The sequence below is a fragment of the Aquarana catesbeiana genome, linkage group LG12, assembly GCF_042186555.1.
Source record: "Aquarana catesbeiana isolate 2022-GZ linkage group LG12, ASM4218655v1, whole genome shotgun sequence".
NCBI classification, from domain to species: Eukaryota; Metazoa; Chordata; class Amphibia; order Anura; family Ranidae; genus Aquarana; species Aquarana catesbeiana.
Genome location: NC_133335.1, coordinates 57,729,202 through 57,753,064, shown reverse-complemented (window position 1 = coordinate 57,753,064; position 23,863 = coordinate 57,729,202). Strand labels below are relative to the sequence as shown.

At 44.0% G+C, this 23,863-nt stretch overlaps 1 protein-coding gene across 1 annotated transcript in view; it reads left to right on the top strand.

Annotated features, from left to right (window-relative positions):
* Positions 1-23,863, top strand: part of LOC141113339 (NXPE family member 1-like) — a 187,619-nt gene that overhangs the window by 136,748 nt on the left and 27,008 nt on the right. Inside the window, exons 4-6 of the mRNA XM_073606400.1 lie at positions 8,700-9,412; positions 13,794-13,855; positions 16,058-16,276. Coding sequence (XP_073462501.1) covers positions 8,700-9,412; positions 13,794-13,855; positions 16,058-16,276 — 994 coding nt within the window. The remainder of the gene's footprint in view (positions 1-8,699; positions 9,413-13,793; positions 13,856-16,057; positions 16,277-23,863) is intronic.

Below are 23,863 nucleotides of genomic sequence, written 5' to 3'. Positions count from 1 at the left end.
TTAAAAAAAAAAAAAAAAAAAACTGTAATAACTCAACCAACCCTGTGGTAGCACATATCTATGGAACTTCACTCACCATACAAACATTATTAGCAAAAAAGATGTATTGGTGTCAAAGATAAGAAAACTGGAGTTAGACTTACCGGTAACTCCTTTTCCAGTGGTCTTCCAGGACAGCCCTTGAGAGATGGAGTCCCTCCCATCGACACAGGAAACACATTGCCACAGTTCAAAAGGCGGTCCCTCAGGTCCCTGGTCAGTCATTTACCAAGAACCGAAGGATGGAACTGTAAAATATAACCATAACAGGCAATAACGTTAGTACATCAACATAATCAAAAGGGTGGGATCGTGCTGTCCTGGAAGACCACTGGAAAAGGAGCTACCAGTAAGTCTAACTCCAGTTTTCCAGAGTTGTCTTCCAGGACAGCCCTTGAGAGGATCTCCAAGTACTCACCAGATTAGGGGAGGACCACGGCCTGGGTGACTTTCCTCCCAAAAGCCTGATCCTGACTGGACATTTAGTCCAGTCGATAATGCCTTGTAAAGGTAGAGAAGCTTAACCATGTGGCTGCTTTACATATTTGCTCTGGGGTGGCACCAGCTCTTTCTGCCCAGGATGCCGACAATGCCCTTGTGGAGTGGGCTTTAATACCCCCAGGATGATCTCTGTTTATTGCTTTATACCCCTCTGCTATAGCTAGCCTAATTCATCTAGCTATGGTGACTTTAGAAGCTTTTTGCCCCTTACGTTGTCCGGAAAAAAGAACAAAAAGTGACTGAAATTCTGAATGGATTGCTTACCCTTAGATATTCTAGGATACACCTCCTCACATCTAATAAATGAAATTGCTTTTCTTTCTCGTTTGAAGCATTCTGACAAAAAGAAGGGGGGACAATATCTTGTGACCTATGAAAACTAGATGCCACCTTTGGTAAGAACCCAGGGTCCATCTTTAGGATGACTCTGTCCTCTAGAATCTGGAGAAATGGCTCTCTGATGGAAAGAGCTTGGATTTCACTAACTGTAATGCTTCATGCAGTGAACTATGTTGGATTGTGTGGATCACAGCTTCAGAAGTCTATGAATACTATATTCTTAACAGTTAACTTTAACCTTAACAGCTATCAGGTAGGAAGACTCAGATAAGTTTGGAAATACAATTTAGATTTAGATTTTATTTAGAGTGGTAATACACAGCCACGACGGGGAGCTTCAGAGACAACTTAAGCTTAGTAGCACTACTCAGGGATAAAGTTTATAGGAAACATAAAGATACTTGCAGTGAGTGGATTCCTGGAGATAGGGTCACCCAGTGGCTTCTTGAGAGCTGTACTGGTCTCCTATGTGGAAAGGAACAGGTAAGGAGAGTCTCTGACTACTAGAGAGGAAGGGGCTCTGTCCGGCCCAACAAGTGGAAGTTGGAGGGGCTCTGTCCGGCCCAAATGTAAGGTGGAAGATGGGGCTCTATCCGGCCCAAATGTGAGATGATAGTCGGGGCTCTGACTGGCCCAAAAGAGAGATGGTAGTCGGGGCTCTGTCTGGCCCAAAAGAGAGATGATATTCGGGGCGCTAAACGGCCCAATAGAGAAAGATGACGGCAGTCTTCTGTTGGAGATCTTTACCTGGCATCAGGTTCTTAGCACGAACGTCATACAAATGGCGTCGGCTGTTTAAGTAGGGACAAGAGGAGGTGCTGGGTGATGTCGTTGTGATGTCATCAATCTGCGACAGAGTTTGTGGAGATATCAGAACTCCCAGTGGAAAGATAAGAATATTGCAGGAGAAATGTCGGAGCCTCCAGTGGAGGGATAAAGACATTACAGGAGAAATGTCGGAGCCTCCAGTGGAGGGATAAAGACATTACAGGAGAGATGTCGGAGCCTCCAGTGGAGGGATAAGGACATTACACTAACCCTACGGGCTAAAGTGATCGCCACAAGAAGTACTGTCTTGAATGTAATCAGTCTTAGAGAAGCCTCTGAGATAGGTTCAAAAGGTGACCCCAAAAAGGCCTTTAGAACGATTGATAGATCCCAGGATGGAGATGTTAACTCTGACTGGTTTGCGTCTAGAGATTGCCTTACAGAACCCAGCGATGAAAGGATCTTCCTGTAAACGTTTCACTAAGTATACACTTAAGGCAGCTATCTGAACCTTAATAGTACTAGGAGTTAGTCCCTTGTCTAACCCCTCCTGGAGAAACTGTAGGATATTTGTTGTATCCATATTTATCTCACCTCGGCTATTCAGCCAGCTGTTAAATTTTCTCCAGACTTTCTTGTAAATAGCTCGGGTGACAGGTTTTCGACTCTGTAGCAAGGTCTGAATCACTCTTTCTGACAGGCCTTTGTTCCTCAATAATTCTTCCTCAGTAACCACGCTGAAAGGTTCAGCATGGTTACTTGCGAGATGAAAAAGAGGTCCCTGAGACAGAAGGTCTTGTCTGCAGGGAAGTCTCAGTGGAGGTTGGTCTGTCAACTGTAGTAACGTTGTGAACCATGGTCTCTTGGGCCAAAACGGTGCTACTAGGATTAAACACGTTTCTTCCGCTAGAAATTTCGCTAGAACCCTCGGGATGAGGTGAAGCGGAGGAAACGCATAAGCCAAGCTGAAGGTCCATGGAGTCTGTAAGGCGTCTACTGCCAATGGCTGATCTCCTGGGCATAGCGAGCAAAAATTGGCAACTTTTGCATTCTCTTTGTTTGCAAATAGGTCCACTACTGGTTTTCCCCAGTAAGCTGCTATGTGGTCGAACACTTCTGGGTGCAGAGACCATTCTTGATTCAAAACTCGTTGTCCACTCAAGAAGTCTGCAGTGCTGTTCAGCTCCCCTTTCAGGTGTATTGCAGAGATGGATGCTAGATTGGATTCTGCCCACTGAAATATGTGTCTGGCCACCAACATTAGTCGAGGACCTCTGGTGCCTCCTTGCTTGTTTATATAAGCTACAGCCGTCATATTCACTTTGGGTGGGTGTCTGTAGTTTATTCTGACGGTCCGCAAACATTTGTAAGCACTTCATTTTTATAAATTCTATACTTAATGTACCAAAAGTCTTAGAACCTTGTTTGATTGTTATTTTTTTCTGTAGAGTGAATCATAACGTCATAGGTATTAAACATCTATCCCTGAGGAAGCCATTACTGGCGAAACATGTCGGATATCTAAATACCTACCCACAGAACTGGCCGCTCTCCTGGCCAAGTCACGTGAAATTTTGATACACAAGTGTTTTTTCTTATTGATTATGCACACCATGTTTTTGTGATTTATATGTTACCTTTTAACAATTTGTACCAATAAAAATAATTTAGATTTTGCTTTGAGTATACTGTGTTTCTCCTGGCACCGCTATAATCCTTGTACTTTCCTCCCCCCTTTTTTGGCTTGATTTTTCAAATTATTGGGATGAGGTGCCGTATTTCACTGAGGACCATCCAGCCACTTCTAATTTTTTACAGCCGTCATATTGTCTGAGCTGACTTGTAGATGGTGACCCTGTATTGTGTCCTGAAAGGCTAGTAGAGCTCTGAGGATAGCTGTTAGCTCCTTCCAATTGGACGAGAGAAGTTTCACCTCTGACATCCACCTGCCCTGGGCCCAGCCTGAGTTGAGATGGGCTCCCCAACCCCAGCTGCTCGCATCCGTAGTTAGTGTGAATGTGATAGGTAAGACCCAGAGAACCCCTTTGTTTAAATTCTCTGTGTCCTTCCACCACCAGAGGGAGTGTTTTACTTTGGTGGGGATTGATATCTCTTCTTCCAGATCCCTGTCTTTTAACTGTTCCAACAAGAACCTCTGGAGGTCTCTTTGGTGGAACCTGGCCCATTGTACGGCCGGAATGGCTGCTGTCATAACTCCTAATACTGACATCACCTCCCTCACTGTACATTTGGGGCTGCTTTGAAGAAAAGACATTCACTGCCACAGATTCAATATCTTTTCTTCTGGCAGGACTATCCTCTGCTCTACCAACAGGATCTTGTACCCTAAATACAGAATTTCTTGTGTTGGGGTAGTTTTGAACTTTTCCAGACTGATTATCCACCCCAACTGACTCAGGCTGAGCTGTGTTAACCCTAAGTTCTGACAAAGGTGTTTCTCTGAGTGGGCCATGAGGAGCAAGTCGTCTAGATATGGAATGGTCGAGACTAAAGTCTTAACGGAACTAGTGCCTCCCCGAGAACCTTGGTAAAGATTCTCGGGGAGGATGACAGTCCCAAGGGACGTGCTTGCACTGAAAATGATACATTTTTGTGTCTATCTGAATCGCCATCTGAATAAATTTCTGGCATTCCTTCCTTATTGGGATATGCAGATAGGGGTCCCCTAAATCCAGGGTAGCCCTTAAACACCTCTTTTTGGAGGAGATTCCGTATTGAATAAATGGACTCCATCCGAAATTTTTTGTAATGGATGGAGAGGTTCAGAGGTCGGAGGTTCATGATTAGTCTGAACTTCCCTGACGGCTTTTTCACCACAAAGATGTGCGAGTAAAAACCGTCCCCCTGTTCTTGAATAGGGAAGGATTGGTGTCAATACCTCTCGATCTACCATTTCCCTTATTAGTAAAGGTAAGGCCCTGGCCTTTTCTGAGTGTCTTGGAAGTTTTGTCACAAGAAACTTTGAGGGTGGATCGCTGTGAAATTCCAGTGCATAACCTCTTTTTATAATGTTTAAGACAAACTCGTTTAAGGTTATCTTTTCCCACTGCGGGAGAAAATTCAATAACCTTCCTCCCACAGGGACCCTAATGTCACTGGGGTTTAGGGTTTTGATTGGGGCGGTTAAAAAGTATGCCCCCTTTTCCTTTGCCTTTGTGTCCTGTCCAGTGTTTTTTGGGTTTGAACTCCTTCTCTGACTTGGAGGGCTCCTTTGAGGGACAAAAAAATTTCCTTTGAAAAATGTTGTTTTTGTGGGAAAGGTTTTCTTTTTATCCGCCGTTCTTTCTAAGGCGGTATCTAATTCAGACCGAAGACTAAGTCTCCTGTAAAAGGGACACTGCACAGGCGTGTTTTAGACGCCGTGTCCTCCCCCCAAGTTTTCATCCATACCGACCTCCTGTCTGCGATGGAAAGCGCCGCAGTTTTAGCCGTAAATTTTACGGAATCAGTAGATGCGTCAGAGATGGAACTTGTCAATTTGAAAAGCATACGGAAGGTTTTTAAGAGCTCCCCCCTAGGCGTGTCTGCTTTTAGGTGTTCTTCTAGTTGAGATAACCAGAACTCCAGATTTCTAGCCACACAAGAAGCAGCTGATTTCAAGCCTGCCATAGAAGCATCCCAGGCTCTCTTTAAGACTACGTCTGTTCTCCTGTCCATTGGGTCTTTTAAATGACCCATATCCTCAAAAGCAAGGTCAGACTGTTTTGAGACTTTGGACAGAGGGGCGTCTAGTTTAGGATTTTTATTCCAGACCGCCTCTGGGCTCTCATCAAAGGGGAAGCTTCTTTTAAGGGAATTAGGAAAGAAGACTTTTTTTATCTGAAAAAAAGCACGTTATGTATAGGGAATACCTTAGCTTTCTTTTTCCCCAGAGCCTCATGCATTTTATCATGTCTGGTGTTGTAAGGCATGGTGAGGAGGGAATCGCAGCTGCTCTACTGGTGGAAGCAGACATGTTTGCATCTGCGATTAACTCCCGGAGAGATTTAAAGGTTGATGCCATCTCATCTTTAAAGGAGCCAAGGAATTTAGCCAAGGGAGAGTCTGCCTCTGTTTTAAGTAAGCCTGCAATACACTGTCTGCATAAGGCTTTGTTAGAGCCTGAGGATAATTTATTTCCACAATTGGGGCATTTTTTGCGGCCTGACTTGTCTTCCGTTGGGGCCTCACAACAAACAATCTTAGCATCAGAAACCCTTTTAACCCTCTTTAAAAAACACCCGCGCTGCAACCACCACTGCATATACCCGGGACTGTGAGGTATCAACCACCATGGGGTACTACAAACCCCAGCCTTACAACAAAACCCCAGAAAAAAACACAGTAAGGGCTTGCCCAGCAGCCTACCTGGGTTTGGCTGGTGCCTGCATCCACCGGAGTGTCCTGGGGATTAGCCTCCATGGTCCCCCTCTCGAGCTCCCGCCGCTAGTCCGGTATAGCTGGTCGCTGGTCGGGATTTTGTAGGCTCAGCGCTGGCTTTCCCCTCCTCCTTGTGCCTCTAGAGACCCGGAACCGGAAGTCTCTGCACACATCGATGACGCGGTTCCACCGGAAATTACGCAAACGGCGTCTCCGACCCCAACCACGATTACAGCAAGGAGCTGGGATGGAAGAATCCACCTACACCGCTCCTGGGGGGAACCTGCATCACCCTGCAACTGGCACACCTCGAGACTGGAAAGAGGGGGGGTAACGGGTCTGCTCCTGTCAGCTGGACAGTACCCGAGCCCAAAGCTAAAAAGGTGAGGACTAACCTGGAGCCGCAGGATAGGACCCGGTCCCCCTGTGCGGCTACGCTCCCTTCAGGCAGCCCCTGAGAGATGTAGTCCTTCTCCTGGTTCCTGGCAACATGTTCCTCTGACAGAGGAAACGCAAATGGCTGACCAGGGACCTGAGGGACCGCCTTTTGAACTGTGGCAATGTGTTTCCTGTGTCGATAGGAGGGTCTCCATCTCTCAAGAACTGACCTGGAAGACAATTGGGGAAAAAGACATTAAAAAACATCATACATACATTAGCATTAAAGCTATAAAAACAAAAGGACCATCTCTGGACAGGTAGTGCAATTCCACCCAAGTTACAGGAGTTGTAAAACCAGGATACGGGAACCTGGACCTGTGGACTTGATCACAAGCTGATAAGTATCAATACATTTACCATTCTTGGGAAAGAACTAATACTTTCTGGAAAGGATTACCTCTTCACTTTTCTGTTTTATTTAGGGTGTGAGAGCGAGTCTTAAAGTGGAGTTCCAATCCAAAAGAAAAAAAATTAGTATGCGTTTTAAAAAAATGTAAAAAAAAATTTGGAGAAAATTTTTTTTTATTTACCTCTAAATGCCTGTTGCTAGGGGGTCCCTCATGGTCTGCCTCCTTCGGTGCCTGGGCTCCTGACGTCACTTCCCTCGGCGCAGGAAGGGAGATCGCTTCTCTCCCCTCCCTCTTGTCAATCATCTGGGACACGTGACGGGTCCCAGATGATTGCGGGGCCAGTGACAGCGCATGGTGCGGCTCACGCATGCGCAGTGGGTGCCCGGCTGTGAAGCCACAGCCGGATGCCCACAGTTATGCCCCGTACACACGGTCAGATTTTCAGATGGAAAATGTGTGATAGGACCTTGTTGTCGGAAATTCCGACCGTGTGTAGGCTCCATCACACATTTTCCATCGGATTTTCCGACCCACAAAGTTTGAGAGCAGGATATAAAATTTTCCGACAACAAAATCCGTTGTCGGAAATTCCGATCGTGTGTACACAAATCTGACGGACAGAGTGCCACGCATGCTCAGAATAAATAAAGGGATGAAAGCTATTGGCACTGCCCCGTTTATAGTCCCAACGTACGTGTTTTACGTCACCGCGTTTAGAACGATCGGATTTTCCGACAACTTTGTGTAACCGTGTGTATGCAAGACAAATTTGAGCCAACATTCGTTGGAAAAAATCCTAGGATTTTGTTGTCGCAATCTCCGAACAAAGTCCGACCGTGTGTACGGGGCATTAGAATGCCGGCGCCGCCGAGCGGAGGGGGGGACGAGCGGGCTTAGATCCCCCACATCGCTGGACCCTGGGACAGGTAAGTGTCCAATTAAAAGTCAGCAGCTGCAGTATTTATAGCTGCTGACTTTGAATTTTTTTTTTTTTTAAATGGGAACCCCACTTTAATAGTGACTCTGATTGGTACAGTGAGAGGGAGGTCAAGGAGGGCTATGTTCTTATGGTTCCAGTGAGCCATACATCATCTTATTGGACACTTATATTTATTACCATTCCACTTGTACACCTCCTTTTGACCACTGTTACCTAGCAATGCTCCCCCATTTCTTCACAGCTACCTTCCACCTTAATACAATCATCAACTTGTCCACAGTATTTCCAATGCAGATCGGGAGAACCATTGATATCATCTCATAGCTTCCACTTTGTGGTTTTACTTCATTCATCCTCCCTTTTTGAATATCAGTTCAACCTTGATTTAACACTTGGGTCACTCTTCATAGGTCGTTTAAACCTGGGGATATCATCCCAGCTGTATTACAGCATGTTTACAACTCCTGCAACTTGGGTGGAATTGCACCACCTGTTCAGAGATGGTCCCTTTTTTTTATACCTTTAATGCTAATGTATGTATGATTTTTTTAAATTTCTTTTTCTTAACTTTGACACCAAAAAATCTTCTTTGCTAATCATGTTTGTATGGTGAGTGAAGTTCCATACATATGTGCTACCACAGGGTTGGTTGAAGTATTACAGGTTCTTCAATCAAACTTCCAGCTTGGAAATTCAGACTTTCTAGGGTTCCACATTTTTTAAAAAGCTTGGCCGAATCACAACCAATCAAAATTTTCAGATGTTCACTTGTTTCTACTGGTTATGTAGGTAAATATTAAATGAATGTAGATCTTTGATATATATATGTATTTACTTAAAGTTTTATTCAAGGTTTACAATGATATATTTATTGTTGTGTTAATATTTTTAATATGTTGGTTAATACTTTTTGTATTTATGTGTCTTTCCCATATTTTTAGCAACTGTCAAATGTTCAGTTTCTCCCATATGGGTCTCCTACAACTACTCAGCCTACAAAATCTACAACAGCAAAGCCCCATGATTTAGAACAGCAAGTGATATGCAAATTGGACCTTATAAACAGAACAATTCCAAATGTGTTCTTTAACAACTTAACTGAAATAAGTAGTGGTACTAACAGTACAGCAACAATATTAAATTATAAACCCAAATACTGCCTTGGAGACACCTTAATTGTTAAAATTCAGATGTTTAATTGTTTGGGGGAAAGGAAGACCTATGGAGGAGACTTCTTACGAGCCCGGATATTTTCACCAAATCTAGGAGCTGCAGCTTCTGGGAGAGTGGAGGACTTCAACGATGGAACATATAATGTCTATTTTACATTATTTTGGGAAGGACGGGTGCAAATGTCCATACTCCTAATGCATCCCAGTGAAGCAGTTTCTTCTTTATGGAGAGCAAGAAACCAGGGTTATAAAAATGTTAAATATATAGGTAAATTTCTTAAAAAGGGCCAAGAGGTTCATACAGAATGTGGATTTCAGTTAGACTCACAAGGAGAAATATGTGATTATGGGGATGACAAATATGGAGAGTTCTTCTATTGTATGAAGCTTCCTGGTGTCCCTTGTGAAGCTTTAATATCAATGAAAAGTGAGAACACACCTCATGCTTACCTCACTGACAAAGAGAAGATGCTTTTCACAAGGTAAGGTAATTATTTTCTCCATTAACATCTATTTATGCATTCCTCAAATGGAAACTGTGAAAACTCTACCTACTTCAAAAATTGGTTTTGGAAAAAAAATTCTTTAAGCTTTGTTTAAACTTTATAAAATTTGAACTGTTTTTACAATTTTATACAATATGTATTCCATCTTTGTTTTACAAATAAGGCCCCCTTCACACATGTGGACTGTTTGTTTCATCAGATCAGTCACTTTTTTCAAAGAAAAAAATGTATGAAGTTTACACCAGTTTGTCATTAGTTTTTCATTTGTTTTTACATCTGTTTTTTTTTACATCTGCCAGCTAGAGTCCTTAACCACTTGAGTCCCAGAGCCATTATTTCATGCAAAAACAGACCGTTTGTTCGTTTACATCTATTTTTGTAACGCAAGAAAAATAGGGCTTTAATCCATTCCAAAAAACGGATGTAAAAACGGTTTGCATGTGTGCAAGGGGCCTTAGAGTGTAATGCCGCATACACACAATCGGACATTCCCGACAACGAAATCCTGGGATTTATTTCCGACGGATGTTGGCTCAAACTTGTCTTGCATACACACGGTGGTACAAATGTTGTCGGAAATTCTGAACGTCAAGTATGCAGTGACATACAACATGTACGACGAGCCGAGAAAAATGAAGTTCAATAGCCAGTGCGGCTCTTCTCCTTGATTCCGAGAATGCGTGGAATTTTGTGCGTTGGAATTGTGTACACACAATCGGAATTTCCAACAACGGATTTTGTTGTCGGGTTAATTTGAGAACCAGCTCTCAAATTTTTGTTGTTGGAAATTCCAACATAAAATGTCCATTGGAGCCTACACACGGTCGGAATTACCGACAACAAGCTTCCATCGAACATTTGTTGTCGGAAATTCCGATCATGTGTACGCGGCATAATACTTTGCAAATGACTCCCTGAGCTTTACGGTTTAGCTGGGGAGGCAGCACAGCAAATAATGCATGATGGAGGCATAGACTTAGACAGTCATGCAATGCTGTAAGGAGATAAAATATATGTCATTTTTTTTCCAACAAATAGAGCTTTCTTTTGGTGGTATTTGATCACCACTGTGTTTTTTACTTTTTGCACTATAAAAAAAAAAAAATCCAACCATTTTGAAAAATAAAGAACTATATTTTTTTACTTTCTGCTATAAAAAAAATATCCAATAAAATTTTTTTAAAAATCTAATTTCTTCATAATGTGGGACTGCAATATTGTGGCATACATTCTGACACTTTTGACATTTTGTGGGAACTAGTGACACTAATACAGTGATCAGTGCTAAAAATATGCACCGTCACTGTACTAATGACACTGGTTGGGAAGGGGTTAAATAGCTAGGGCAATCAAAGGGTTAAATGTGTGCCTAGCCAGTGTTTGTGTACACTATGTGTGGTGCTATTACTAAGATAAGTGATGGACTTTCTTTCTCTGCTTTGCAGGAAAAGAAAATCCATCACTCCCTCCTGTCAGGACAGAGATCTGCCTTGTTTACAGGCAGAACTCTGTCCTGTGTCCCTGCTCGTCGATTGGTGGGTGCCGGCGGATATTCATCGGCTGGCACCCACTAATCGGCTTCTGCTATGAAAAAATCACAGCAGAAGTGATGCACCAGTGCCGCATGTGCATGCCCCCTACCCGGAAGTGCAGACTAATGTATACTAGGGCTGTTACTGATTAAAATTTTCGTGTTCGATTAATCGATTTTTTTTTTAATCAATTAATCGACTAATTTCAATTAATTATAATACACATAGAGATCCAACTACTTTTAGCTGATCTCCTTGCATTGCAACTCCGCATTAGTCACTGGTAAATGTGGTATACACTATATACAATCACCCGACACTAATTAGTTTCCACAATCCAGGACTTAACACTTTTTAAAAAAAACTTTTTTTTTTTAATTTTAAGGAGTGTTTTAATGTTAAATTTGTTTTTAGGGTGGACCTCCACTTTAACAAGACATTTTCAAACTTGCAGCTCAATTGCTTGCTATCTGGGTAATGCCTCCAATGGGTATGCCAGTCCTGTTGACAACCATCTAAAATGGGAATGCCATTTCACTTCCCGTTGTGTCTCTGGGACAGGAAGTGAAATGAAAGCTCCACACTGGGATGCACAAGGCAAAGCCTTATCCGAGAGGTGTTTTCTCTCTGCATGACCTAATCTAAAACTAAAATATAGATTCAAGCTGTATATATACTTTAAATCACCACAATTCCTCGTCCACAATTGACCTGTCAAGTACAGACCACACACTCACCTTCATAATGCCTTCCAATGCTTGTTTATTTCCAGCAAGGGTCACATATCATCAGCATGGGGCGTGTCTGGCCAATCACAAAACCGGCTCGCAGCCACACCTCTGCAATTCGCGGACACGCCCACTCGGCCGAAGCCTTTCAGGCTATGATTGGATCGGTCAGGCGCCCGCTGTATTCCATTACTTTACCATTGTCCAGCATGGGGACCATCAATGACTGGGGAAGGGGGGAGGAGTCCAGTGATGTTGATGTTCGTGAAGTCACTAGATCTCCAACGGAACTCCCTGAAGACCCGGAAGCCGGCGGAGAGGTGAGTACCGATCAAAAGAATTTTGATCAATCAAAAAAATTAATGATTAATCAAGGAATTAATCGTTAATTTCCGCAGCCCTAATGTATACATACATGAGTTTGCACAGCGCGCCCACCCTGTAGCAGTAAATTTGCTATAGGTCTGTCGGCAAGCGGTTAAAACAGATGAAGGTTAAGCGTAAAGTGTCCAATATTTACATGCACACATTGAAAGCAGGACAGCTTACTGATGATAACTTTTGAGAAGCTCACAGTTTGCAGTGATTTGAGATTTGGCAATTTCAGCACAGTAGAGGAACCTGAACAACTAAGCAAGACTAAAGGTAAGAACTGAGTTCAGCATTAATGATTAACAACCACTGTGACTCTAAGTATCATGTACCTGGTGATTACTGGAATGTTGTGGAGGCCTCTCTTGCATCTCCTGCCCAACACTCCTGCAAGTGGAAATAGAGAGTGTGAGGGAACGAAGTGGCACGAGTGCCAGAGTAGCTGACTAATGAAGTCCACTCTTGTGTAGATGAAGCTGAGGGTCACAGTTCTAAGAACAGGATACTGAAGAAATTTGGCACTAGAACAGGAGATGGTAGCAGAGCAGGTGTGCAGGCAGCAACCAGCGGCAGCCGGGTAACGTGGGACCGAGTCAGCAGGCAGAGCAAGTCCAGGAAGCAGGCCAAGGATGAGAAAAAGTGGGGCAACGCACTACTAAATCAACAGGCAAAGATGAGTACAGTAAATAGGCCAAGGTCAGAGAGTTCAGATAAACAAAGTTAATGCAGAAGCAAAGGCAAAGTCCAGAAGAAAGCCAGGTCATACACAGGTAAGCAGGTTTAATGGATCGGGTCACAGGAATTCAGGTACATGCTGAAGACTATTCAGCAACTGCTCATGGTGACAGGTCAGTTTACAGGTGACAGGCCACTGGACGGCAAGTATGCATGCTAATTCGTATGTGCGCGTGGACGTGTGCGAGTGCATGCACGAGGAACTGGAATAGTACATCTATTGCCTCTTTGCCTAGAATTATTAGCATGTGCATGAATATGAGCATAAACCCATACTGGTTTTCTGGTGCTGGGAATCTGGTTTATCTTACACTAAGACCAAAAGTATGTATGTGAAAATGTAGCATGAAGCAGAGAAATAAACATATATATAAATGTAGAGTTCAAAACTGGCAACAAGCCTTTAATGTCACAAATTGCACTCATGTCCACACACAATTGGGCTCCAGTGCTCCTGAGGAGAAGGTTAGTCAAGAATGACAAATCCCTTTTGATGCACTTCAGAAGGACAACTGTGTCATCTGAGGGAGTGGGCTATATGACTTCTGTTGCGTGCTTCAATTTCAGGCTAGTAATATAGTTTTTTTTAAATGTAAAATAGACACCTTGATATCCATGGCTTCAAAGTCAACCTGAATGTAAGAAGACTAGGGTAAAACTTTTCTCAACTTACCCTTTCATACATGTGGTGATTGCAATAGTTTTCACCTGTTTATTTTGCCAGAAATGTAATGTCCTTGTCATTTCCTGTGCACTGAACAGATATATAAAAACAATGTTCTTCATTTTCCCAGCTACTTTCTGTTAATTACAAAAGAACACCTCCCTATGTAATAGATATTAGGAGTGGAGGGGGTTAGTAGTCCAAACCAGGAAAGCAGTCTTATGATTACCAATTATGGCTCCTGACAAGAGGCGTGTTATTAGCAGGATCACAAGGGGAAAGTAAATTTCACCTATAAAAATTTCTTGTTATTTTTTAATTTAAAGGTCAAACATCGGTGTTGAAATTCCACAAGACATTAATCAAGTCGATGTAGTAAAATGTAAAAGTAAGTTTTGATCTTAATTATCCCCCCCCTATTTTCCACTAACAAACTTTCAAATGTATATCTAGTTCTTTTTGCTCGTAATGGTAACTATTTATAATTTATATTAGCTGAACATCCAACACTTGGCAAAATGTTTTATTTTTTTATATTTTTTTAGGATGGAGTGAGAAATGAGTGCAGCTTCCCTTAGGTTTTTATCATCGGAGAACATAAGGAGTAGCTCAAACTCCTTACTGGAGAGGCTACACACAATTTTAGGTAGAGATTGATCCAAAAAGTAATGAAAAGTGGTTTTATTCAAATTAACAAGCCAACACATTTTAAAGTTATGTACCTTTTTCAACAGAGCTCTTTCAGCAACAGGAAAGTGGCAGTATGGTGTACCTTTCGTGGTGGCAAACTGGTTGCCCTGCTATTCAAAAAGCAGTACATAGTGTCACACTGGCATATTTTTGGTATTTTTCTGTTGGTAAAAGAGCCCTATCAAATGTTCACCCTTAAAACTGGGCGATTTTTAAAAGTTTTTACAAGCAAAAGGTTTCCTTTGACCCTCTATCTACAAGCAAATTCCAATTCTTTTGTACTCATTCGTATATTCCTAGCAGAACACAGACAACAATAAAATCTGACAGGTTGTATCTCTTTAGCAGTCCATCCATAACAAAAGGCACTGGGACGCTGAAACATTTAAAGAGCCCACTGGTTACGGTTAGGTTGCTCACAACAGACAAGGCTACCCTACTGTGGGTACTCTAGCAGGTTACCAGGAAAAGACATATATATGTGTAGCACTACCCCGTGGGAGTTGCTGAAGTTAAGGATCACCCACTTCTGCAAAGCCAGGAACACCGAATCTTCAGATTATGGAATGCCCACTTGACTTGAACAAAATATTCAAAATATTCAGGGACAACTTCCTATTTACAGTCTCTTATATGAAGCTCCAACTTCTTTAGCCTTCCACTTGCACACACTTTGTTCCTCTCTTCCTCTGTATAGCTCCTGCTGGTTCACGCTTGAAGGAGCTGACAGGCCTCTTGTCAGTTCAGTAGCAGCTCTGTACAGGCAGGAACTCGAAGTCCCTTAAAAGTAGCACAATTGTAATGAAACAGCTTCCCTTGTGGCCACTGATCCTAGCACCACTTCTTCAGGCAATGCCAGCCCACATGGCTCCATCTGTCTCTTTCACCAGCCCTCCTGACTGCCTTACTGACTCTTCCTCAGCCCACCCAGCTGACTCTCAGAAGACCTCCCAGGAAAAGGATAGAAGACTTAAGCACAATGTTCAAGGGAGACTGGCTACATGTGGCAGTTTTCCCCCTTTGTCAGTCCCCACAGTGTTGCACTACTCACTCTGTCCCCTCTTGCTTCCATGCCTCCAGGGAAGCCTCTTCCCTTTGTGTTTTTGGCAGGATCCTTCCAGCACCAAGACAGGAGACCCCCCCCCCAGATTCGCGGGCTCATCTTAAGGGCCAGCGACAGCCTCCTCAACACTGAATCTCCATCTTATTTATGGAGTAATCTCAGTCCCCTGCCAGCCCACTGCTGAGTATTGGCTGAGGCCCCATAAATATTCAAGGCAGCTCCTCCTAACCCCCACCCTCTAGTTTTAGAAGATTCTTCCAGACCAGAGGGAGGTACCAGAGAGAGCTGCCAAGATGAGTCATCCAGCCCTGTCCTCTAATAACCCTGACCCAATTCCATAACTCATGTTATTCCTGGCCAGAATCTCTTCTCCAACACTCACTTCTAGCACACATTAGAGGGTGCTACATATGAAAAGAGTGCCAGACCAAAAGATACAAGTGTCCAAATTTATTTATTGATAAGCCTATTTTGGCTGCTAATGCAGATACTTCTGGCCAGGAATCCTAATCCAGCAATCAGCTTCCCCACACAGATTCAAGCAGGAAAGCCTTACTTTGAGACTACTCAAGGTTCTCATTTTTAACTGTAGTCCCGATGAAGGTGGTGGTGGGGGGGGGGGGTTCCTTTGATCCACAAAACACATTAGCTGTCCTTTAACACAAAATCAATAAATGAATTTGGACTCTTATCTTCTGGTCTGGCACTCCTTCTGTATACTGTATGCACAAAAATACAAATAAGGCTAGCTTCAGTTCCTCTCATTGCTTTGCAACACTTCACAGTAAATTATGCCAAAATTATTTTAAAATTTTTCATTTTACATTTGTTTTGCAGATATGTCAATAGAAGTTAAACCAAAATGCCAAACTGGTATGTCACTTCCATTCCCTAGTGGGTATTTTTTGGATAACGTTTGGTATCCTCTCTACTGTAACTTGTCTTCCTATGAACCCTTGGCTAATATCACCACTTGCCTCACTGGTAGAATCATATATCTGATGGGAGATTCAACACTTCGTCAGTGGATAGAATACTTCCCAGAACACCTAAAATGTGAGTACTGAAATAAATAAACTAGAATGAGTAAACTCTGCTTTACTGAGGGGGGTGGACTGTACTGAAGTATTATGTATTTGTGCAGTTGGGAGAAAGCTACAGGAAGGGTAACACTCAGTGGAGGTGAGACAGAATCAGCACACCAGTAGGAAATGAATGCAGTAAGAATGCTGCTTTTGGAATGACTGATCAGATTGAATGCACTATTTTTCCTCCCTATTCAAAAAGTACACCTCACTGTTCTTAAACATATAACACCTGTTCCAGATGTCATGGTACCATAATGTTTGGATTATGTATTTAGCACAGGGTGGTGCCATAAACTTCCACAACTTTCATCATGTTCTTTGACAATTACCATGTGCTGTGACCATTACCACACTAGTAGCAATACAAAAATGTTGCATTATAAGAAGACATCTGATCCATATGTAGCACTGACCCCCGAAGGAATGGCTGATATTTGATTGGGCCTGTACTCTGCTTTATACACTCCCAATGACTTGACTCAAGCCCCTTGACACAGCTGTGGTGCAATGTTAATGTGAAGCTAATGGTAAAAAAATAACCCCACAATGTAAAATATAACAATAATATAACTTTGTTATTACCTGGGCATCCGATGTTCCACCTACTGAAAAAGGAACAACACTCCATACAAGTTATTAGGGATGAGCTTCGTGTTCGAGTCAAACCCATGTTCGACTCGAACATCGTCTGTTCGGTCGTTCGTCGAACTGCGAACAATATGGGCCGTTCGCGCCAAATTCGAATGGCGCGTCACGGCCCATAATTCACTGCGGCATCGCAGTGCATTGCTGGCTGATGATTGGCCAAGCATGCACTATGACCCACATGCTTGGCCAATCACAGCGCCGTCTGTACAGAGAGCTGTAATTGGCCAAAGCCAGGGTGGCTTTGGCCAATTATGGCTCAGGGGGTTTAGTACACGCCCCACACTAAGGCCGCCTGCACGGCGGCCCTGTGTAGTGTGTTGAGAGACAGAGACAGAGAGGCAGTGTCATTTGATTTAAGTTAGATAGATTAGGCAGGACAGTCAGTCAGTTAGCTGCACTTACAGTGTATTGTGTATATATATGCATCCCAGGTGTTATATATATATTACACTGTATTCAGTTTAGCTAGATCTGTTCTTGTTATTCTCTTCCTACTGGCAGGCAGGTGTTGTTACAGTATTTACAGCTACCTGAAGAAAATTGCTGGTGTTCTTCTGATCCTATTAGTACCACAGTCAGGCAGCTACAGTATTTACAGTTAGTGTAGTGCGTCCTCTGCACAGTGTTCAGCTGAAGCTACCTGTAGAAGATTGGTGATGTTTTTCTGATCCTATCACTACCGCAGGCAGCTACATTATTTACAAGCTAGTGTAGTGCGACCTCTGCACAGTGTTCAGCTAAAGCTACAAGTTAGTGTAGTGCGACCTCTGCACAGTGTTCAGCTAAAGCTACGAGTTAGTGTATTGCAACCTCTGCACAGTGTTCAGCTAAAGCTACGAGTTAGTGTAGTGCGACCTCTGCAGTGTTCAGCTAAAGCTACAAGTTAGTGTAGTGCGACCTCTGCACAGTGTTCAGCTAAAGCTACGAGTTAGTGTAGTGCGACCTCTGCACAGTGTTCAGCTAAAGCTATGAGTTAGTGTAGCGCGACCTCTGCACAGTGTTCAGCTAAAGCTACCTGTAGAAGATTGGTGGTGTTTTTCTGATCCTATCACTACCACAGGCAGCTGCATTATTTACAAGTTAGTGTAGTGCATCCTCTGAACAGTGTTCAGTTAAAGCTACGAGTTAGTGTAGTGCGACCTCTGCACAGTGTTCAGCTAAAGCTACAAGTTAGTGTAGTGCGACCTCTGCACAGTGTTCAGCTAAAGCTACAAGTTAGTGTAGTGCGACCTCTGCACAGTGTTCAGCTAAAGATACAAGTTAGTGTAGTGCGACCTCTGCTCAGTGTTCAGCTAAAGCTACCTGTAGAAGGTTGGTGGTGTTTTTCTGATCCTATCACTACCGCAGGCAGCTACATTATTTAAACATTAGTGTAGTGCGTCCTCTGCACAGTGTTCAGCTAAAGCTACGAATTAGTGTAGTGCGACCTCTGCACAGTGTTCAGCTAAAGCTACGAGTTAGTGTATTGCAACCTCTGCACAGTGTTCAGCTAAAGCTACGAGTTAGTGTAGTGCGACCTCTGCAGTGTTCAGCTAAAGCTACAAGTTAGTGCAGTGCGACCTCTGCACAGTGTTCAGCTAAAGCTACAAGTTAGTGTAGTGCGACCTCTGCACAGTGTTCAGCTAAAGCTACGAGTTAGTGTAGTGCGACCTCTGCACAGTGTTCAGCTAAAGCTATGAGTTAGTGTAGCGCGACCTCTGCACAGTGTTCAGCTAAAGCTACAAGTTGGTTTAGTGTGACCTCTGCACAGTGTTCAGCTAAAGCTACAAGTTAGTGTAGTGCGACCTCTGCACAGTGTTCAGCTAAAGCTACCTGTAGAAGATTGGTGGTGTTTTTCTGATCCTATCACTACCACAGGCAGCTGCATTATTTACAAGTTAGTGTAGTGCGTCCTCTGAACAGTGTTCAGCTAAAGCTACAAGTTAGTGTAGTGAGACCTCTGCACAGTGTTCAGCTAAAGCTACAAGTTAGTGTAGTGCGACCTCTGCACAGTGTTCAGCTAAATCTACAAGTTAGTGTAGTGCGACCTCTGCTCAGTGTTCAGCTAAAGCTACCTGTGGAAGGTTGGTGGTGTTTTTCTGATCCTATCACTACCGCAGGCAGCTACATTATTTAAACATTAGTGTAGTGCGTCCTCTGCACAGTGTTCAGCTAAAGCTACGAATTAGTGTAGTGCGACCTCTGCACAGTGTTCAGCTAAAGCTTCAAGTTAGTGTAGTGCGACCTCTGTACAGTGTTCAGCTAAAGCTACAAGTTAGTGTAGTGCGACCTCTGCACAGTGTTCAGCTAAAGATACAAGTTAGTGTAGTGCGACCTCTGCACAGTGTTCAGCTAAAGATACAAGTTAGTGTAGTGCGACCTCTGCACAGTGTTCAGCTAAAGATACAAGTTAGTGTAGTGCGACCTCTGCACAGTGTTCAGCTAAAGCTACAAGTTAGTGTAGTGTGACCTCTGCACAGTGTTCAGCTAAAGCTACAAGTTAGTGTAGTGCGACCTCTGCACAGTGTTCAGCTAAAGCTACAAGTTAGTGTAGTGCGACCTCTGCACAGTGTTCAGCTAAAGATACAAGTTAGTGTGGTGCGACCTCTGCACAGTGTTCAGCTAAATATACAAGTTAGTGTAGTGCGACCTCTGCACAGTGTTCAGCTAAAGATACAAGTTAGTGTAGTGCGACCTCTGCACAGTGTTCAGCTAAAGCTACGAGTTAGTGTAGTGCGACCTCTGCACAGTGTTCAGCTAAAGCTACCTGTAGAAGATTGGTGGTGTTCTCATACTAATAATACTACAGGCAGGCAGTTGATTTTGCTAGCTGCAGTATCAGTGTGTGTGTATGTATGTGTATATATATATATATATATATATATATATATGTTTGTGTGTATGTATGTATATATATATATATATATATATATATATATATATATTTATATAATCTATCCCAGCTTAGTGCAGCTACATCTCACTGCAGGCCATTAGTATGTCTGGAAGGCCAACAAGGAGCGGCAGACAGTCACAAGCCAATAAAAGAGGGCAAGCAGGCTCTGTGTCTAGAGGCAGTGCTTAACTTGGTGGTGCAGCAGTTCTTGGGCAGGTACCTGGGCTTACAGGATGTCCTGAGGCAGGCCAGGAAAGTCTGTGTGCATTTCCGTCAGTCATATAATGCCAGTGCTTGGCTGGCTGACCTCCAAAAGGAATTTAACCTGCCCAAGAACCGCCTAATCTGTGACATGCCCACCAGGTGGAACTCAATGTTGGTCATGCTGCAGCGGCTGCACACGCAGCAGAGGGCCATCAATGAGTACCTGTGCGACTATGGCACCAGGACAGGGTCCGGAGAGCTTGTTTTATTTTTCCCCACGCCAGTGGGCCATGATCAGGGATGCATTCACTGTCCTGTCACCATTTGAGGAGGCCACGAGGATGGTAAGCAGTGACAGTGCATGCATCAGTGACACTGTCCCCCTTGTCCACCTGTTGGAGCACACGCTGCGTGGAATAATGGACAGGGCACTTGAGGCAGAACAGAGGCAGGAAGAGGAGGACTTCCTTAGCTCTCAAGGCCCCCTTTATCCAGACAGTGTTCCTGCGTGCCCGCCGATCACACGGGAGGAGGACGAGGAGCAGGAGGAGGAGGAAGAGGAGGATTGTGTCAGCATGGAGGTGGAGCCTGGCACTCAGCATCAGCAGCAGTCTTTAAGGGATCATTTACAGTCCCAAGAAACCCATGGACTTGTACGTGGCTGGGAGGAGGTGGCTGCAGATCATGTCGTCCTTAGTGACCCAGAGGACCCCGGACCGAATGCCTCAGCAAACCTACGCTGCATGGCCTCCCTGATCCTGCAAAGCCTGCGGAAGGATCCTCATATTCGTGGTATCAAGGAGAGGGATCAATACTGGCTGGCAACCCTCCTTGATCCACATTACAAGGGTAAGGTTGCAGACCTTATCTTTCCGTCGCAGGGAGAGCAGAGGATGAAACATCTTCGGCAGGCCTTGCAGAAAGGTCTGTGCAACGCATTCCCAGAGACTGGGAGGTTACAAACTCCTGTTCCTGGACAACGTGTTGCTGAGGCATCGGTCAGTCAAAGAAGGAGCGATGGAGAAGGTGGCCGTCTGAGCGATGCGTTCAGACAATTTTTTAGTCCGCAGCCCCAAGGTATGATCGGTTCCAGCAGCCATCGCCAGCGTCTGTTTTGCATGGTGCAGGAATACCTAGGGGCAAGATCTGACTTGGACACCTTTCCCACCGAAAATCCTCTGGGTTACTGGGTCTTGAGGATGGATCACTGGCCAGAGCTTGCACAGTATGCAATTGAGCTACTGGCCTGTCCTGCATCCAGCGTTCTTTCGGAACGCACGTTCAGTGCTGCTGGAGGTTTTGTGACTGATCACAGGGTGCACCTGTCCACCGACTCGGTCGATCGACTGACCTTCATAAAAATGAATCAGTCTTGGATCACCACCAGCTACCAAGCACCTGATGCTGATGTAACTGAATAATTTTTTTTGAAATGTCAGATCCCTTCAAGACTGCCTATGCTGATGCTGAGTGACTATCCTGTTATGCTGAGTGACTATCCCCTTCTTCCTCAATGATCATGCTGATAGCTTGTAAGAATATTTTTGGTTCTGGGCGCCGCCACCAGTGGCTAAGGCCCAATTTTTCAGCCCCTGTTTAACAGGGGCATGTAATTACAATTTTTGATGCAATATTTTGCAATAAGGGTTCATTGCTGCACTCAACTAGAGTATTTGTAGGGGGTTGCAGTGTTGTGGCACCAACACCAGTGCCTAAGGCCCAATTTTTCAGCCCCTGTTCAACAGGGGCATGTAATTACAATTCTTGATCTAATATTTCACAGCAGAACTCGTTCCTGCGCCCACCAAGAGTAACTGTGGGGGCTTACAGTGTTGTGGCAACACCAACACCTAAGGCCCCAATTTCTGCAGACTATATATGGCAGGCCCCTACTTTCAAACATCCAACTTACAAACTACTCCTACTTGCAAACGGAAGGAGACAACAGGAAGTGAGATGAAATCTACCCCTAGGAAGGGAAATTCTCTCCTGTAAGAGTTAATATGGGAAAAACGTGTCTCCTTTCCACTGATGCTTTATCACCAATCCTTGTTTCACTAAAAACCCCAAATTGTCAAAATACATTTGTCAATGGGACAGAATGTGAGGTAAAATCTTCTGAAGAGGTGCACAGACAGCAAAACAAATGTCACAGGGGTGATAACCCTTCCCTATGTTTTCCAAAAAGCTTAAAAATAGATTTTTTGGCTGGAGCTACACTTTAAAAATGTACCAGTTCAAAATTACAAACAGATTCTACTTAACAACAAACCTACAGTCCCTGTCTTGTTTGCACCTCCTGTATACTGCTGTTCAGAGGGCCTGGGGCCCCACGCCTTTCATTTTTTTAATTTGGGTGCGGGGTTCCCCTTAATATCCATACAAGACCCAAAGGGCCTGGTAATGGACTGGGGGGGGGGTACCCATGCCATTTGTCTCACTGATTTTCATCCATATTACCGGGACCGGACATTACATTAAAGCCGTAAGCAGTTTTAAATGACTTGTATTCCTTTTAAAAATGTAATTTTGTGCAGGGACTGTTATAAGCACGGGAAACATGCGCCACTTTATAGGCATACTATAGACACCCCCCAGGTACGATATTTAAAGGAATGTTTCACTTTTTTTTTTTCACTTTAACCACTTGACGACCGCCTCACGCCGATTTACGTCGGCAAGGTGGCACGGACAGACATATACGTGATTTGCCTTCCGCGGGTGGGGGGTCCGATCGGACCCCCCCCCCGTGCCCGAGGCGGTCGTCTTTTCTCCCACGGCGATCGGAGATGAGGGGGAGGCCATCCGTTCGTGGCCCCCCCCTCGCGATCGCCGCCGGCCAATGAGAACATTCCTTTGCTGCTGTATGCTAAACAGCAGCAAAGGAAATGATGTCATCTCTCCTCGGCTCGGTAATTTCCGTTCCGGCCCGAGGAGAGAAGACAGGTATGTGAGTGCACAACACACACACACACAGTAGAACATGCCAGGCACACAAAACACCCCGATCCCCCCCCCCGATCGCCCCCCGATCCCCCCCCAATCACTCCCCCCTGTCACAAACTGACACCAGCAGTTTTTTTTTTTTCTGATTACTGCATTGGTGTCAGTTTGTGACAGTTACAGTGTTGGGACAGTTAGTATTACCCCCCTGTAGGTCTAGGATACCCCCCTAACCCCCCCTAATAAAGTTTTAACCCCTTGATCACCCCCTGTCACCAGTGTCACTAAGCGATAATTTTTCTGATCGCTGTATTAGTGTCGCTGGTGACGCTAGTTAGTGAGGTAAATATTTAGGTCCGCCGTCAGCGTTTTATAAGCCCCCCCCCCCACCGTCTTCCGTGTTTTTCTCTGGCTCTCCTGTCTCAACAGGGAACCTGAGAATGCAGCCGGTGATTCAGCCAGCTGACCATAGAGCTGATCAGAGACCAGAGTGGCTCCAAACATCTCTATGGCCTAAGAAACCGGAAGCTACGATCATTTTATGACTTAGATTTCGCCGGATGTAAATAGCGCCATTGGGAAATTGGGGAAGCATTTTATCACACCGATCTTGGTGTCATCAGATGCTTTGAGGGCAGAGGAGAGATCTAGGGTCTAATAGACCCCAATTTTTTCAAAAAAGAGTACCTGTCACTACCTATTGCTATCATAGGGGATATTTGCATTCCCCGAGATAACAATAAAAATGATTAAAAAAAAAAAAATGAAAGGAACAGTTTAAAAATAAGATAAAAAAGCAAAAAAATAATAAAGAAAAAAAAAAAAAAAAAAGCACCCCTGTCGCCCCCTGCTCTCGCGCTAAGGCGAACGCAAACGGCGGTCTGT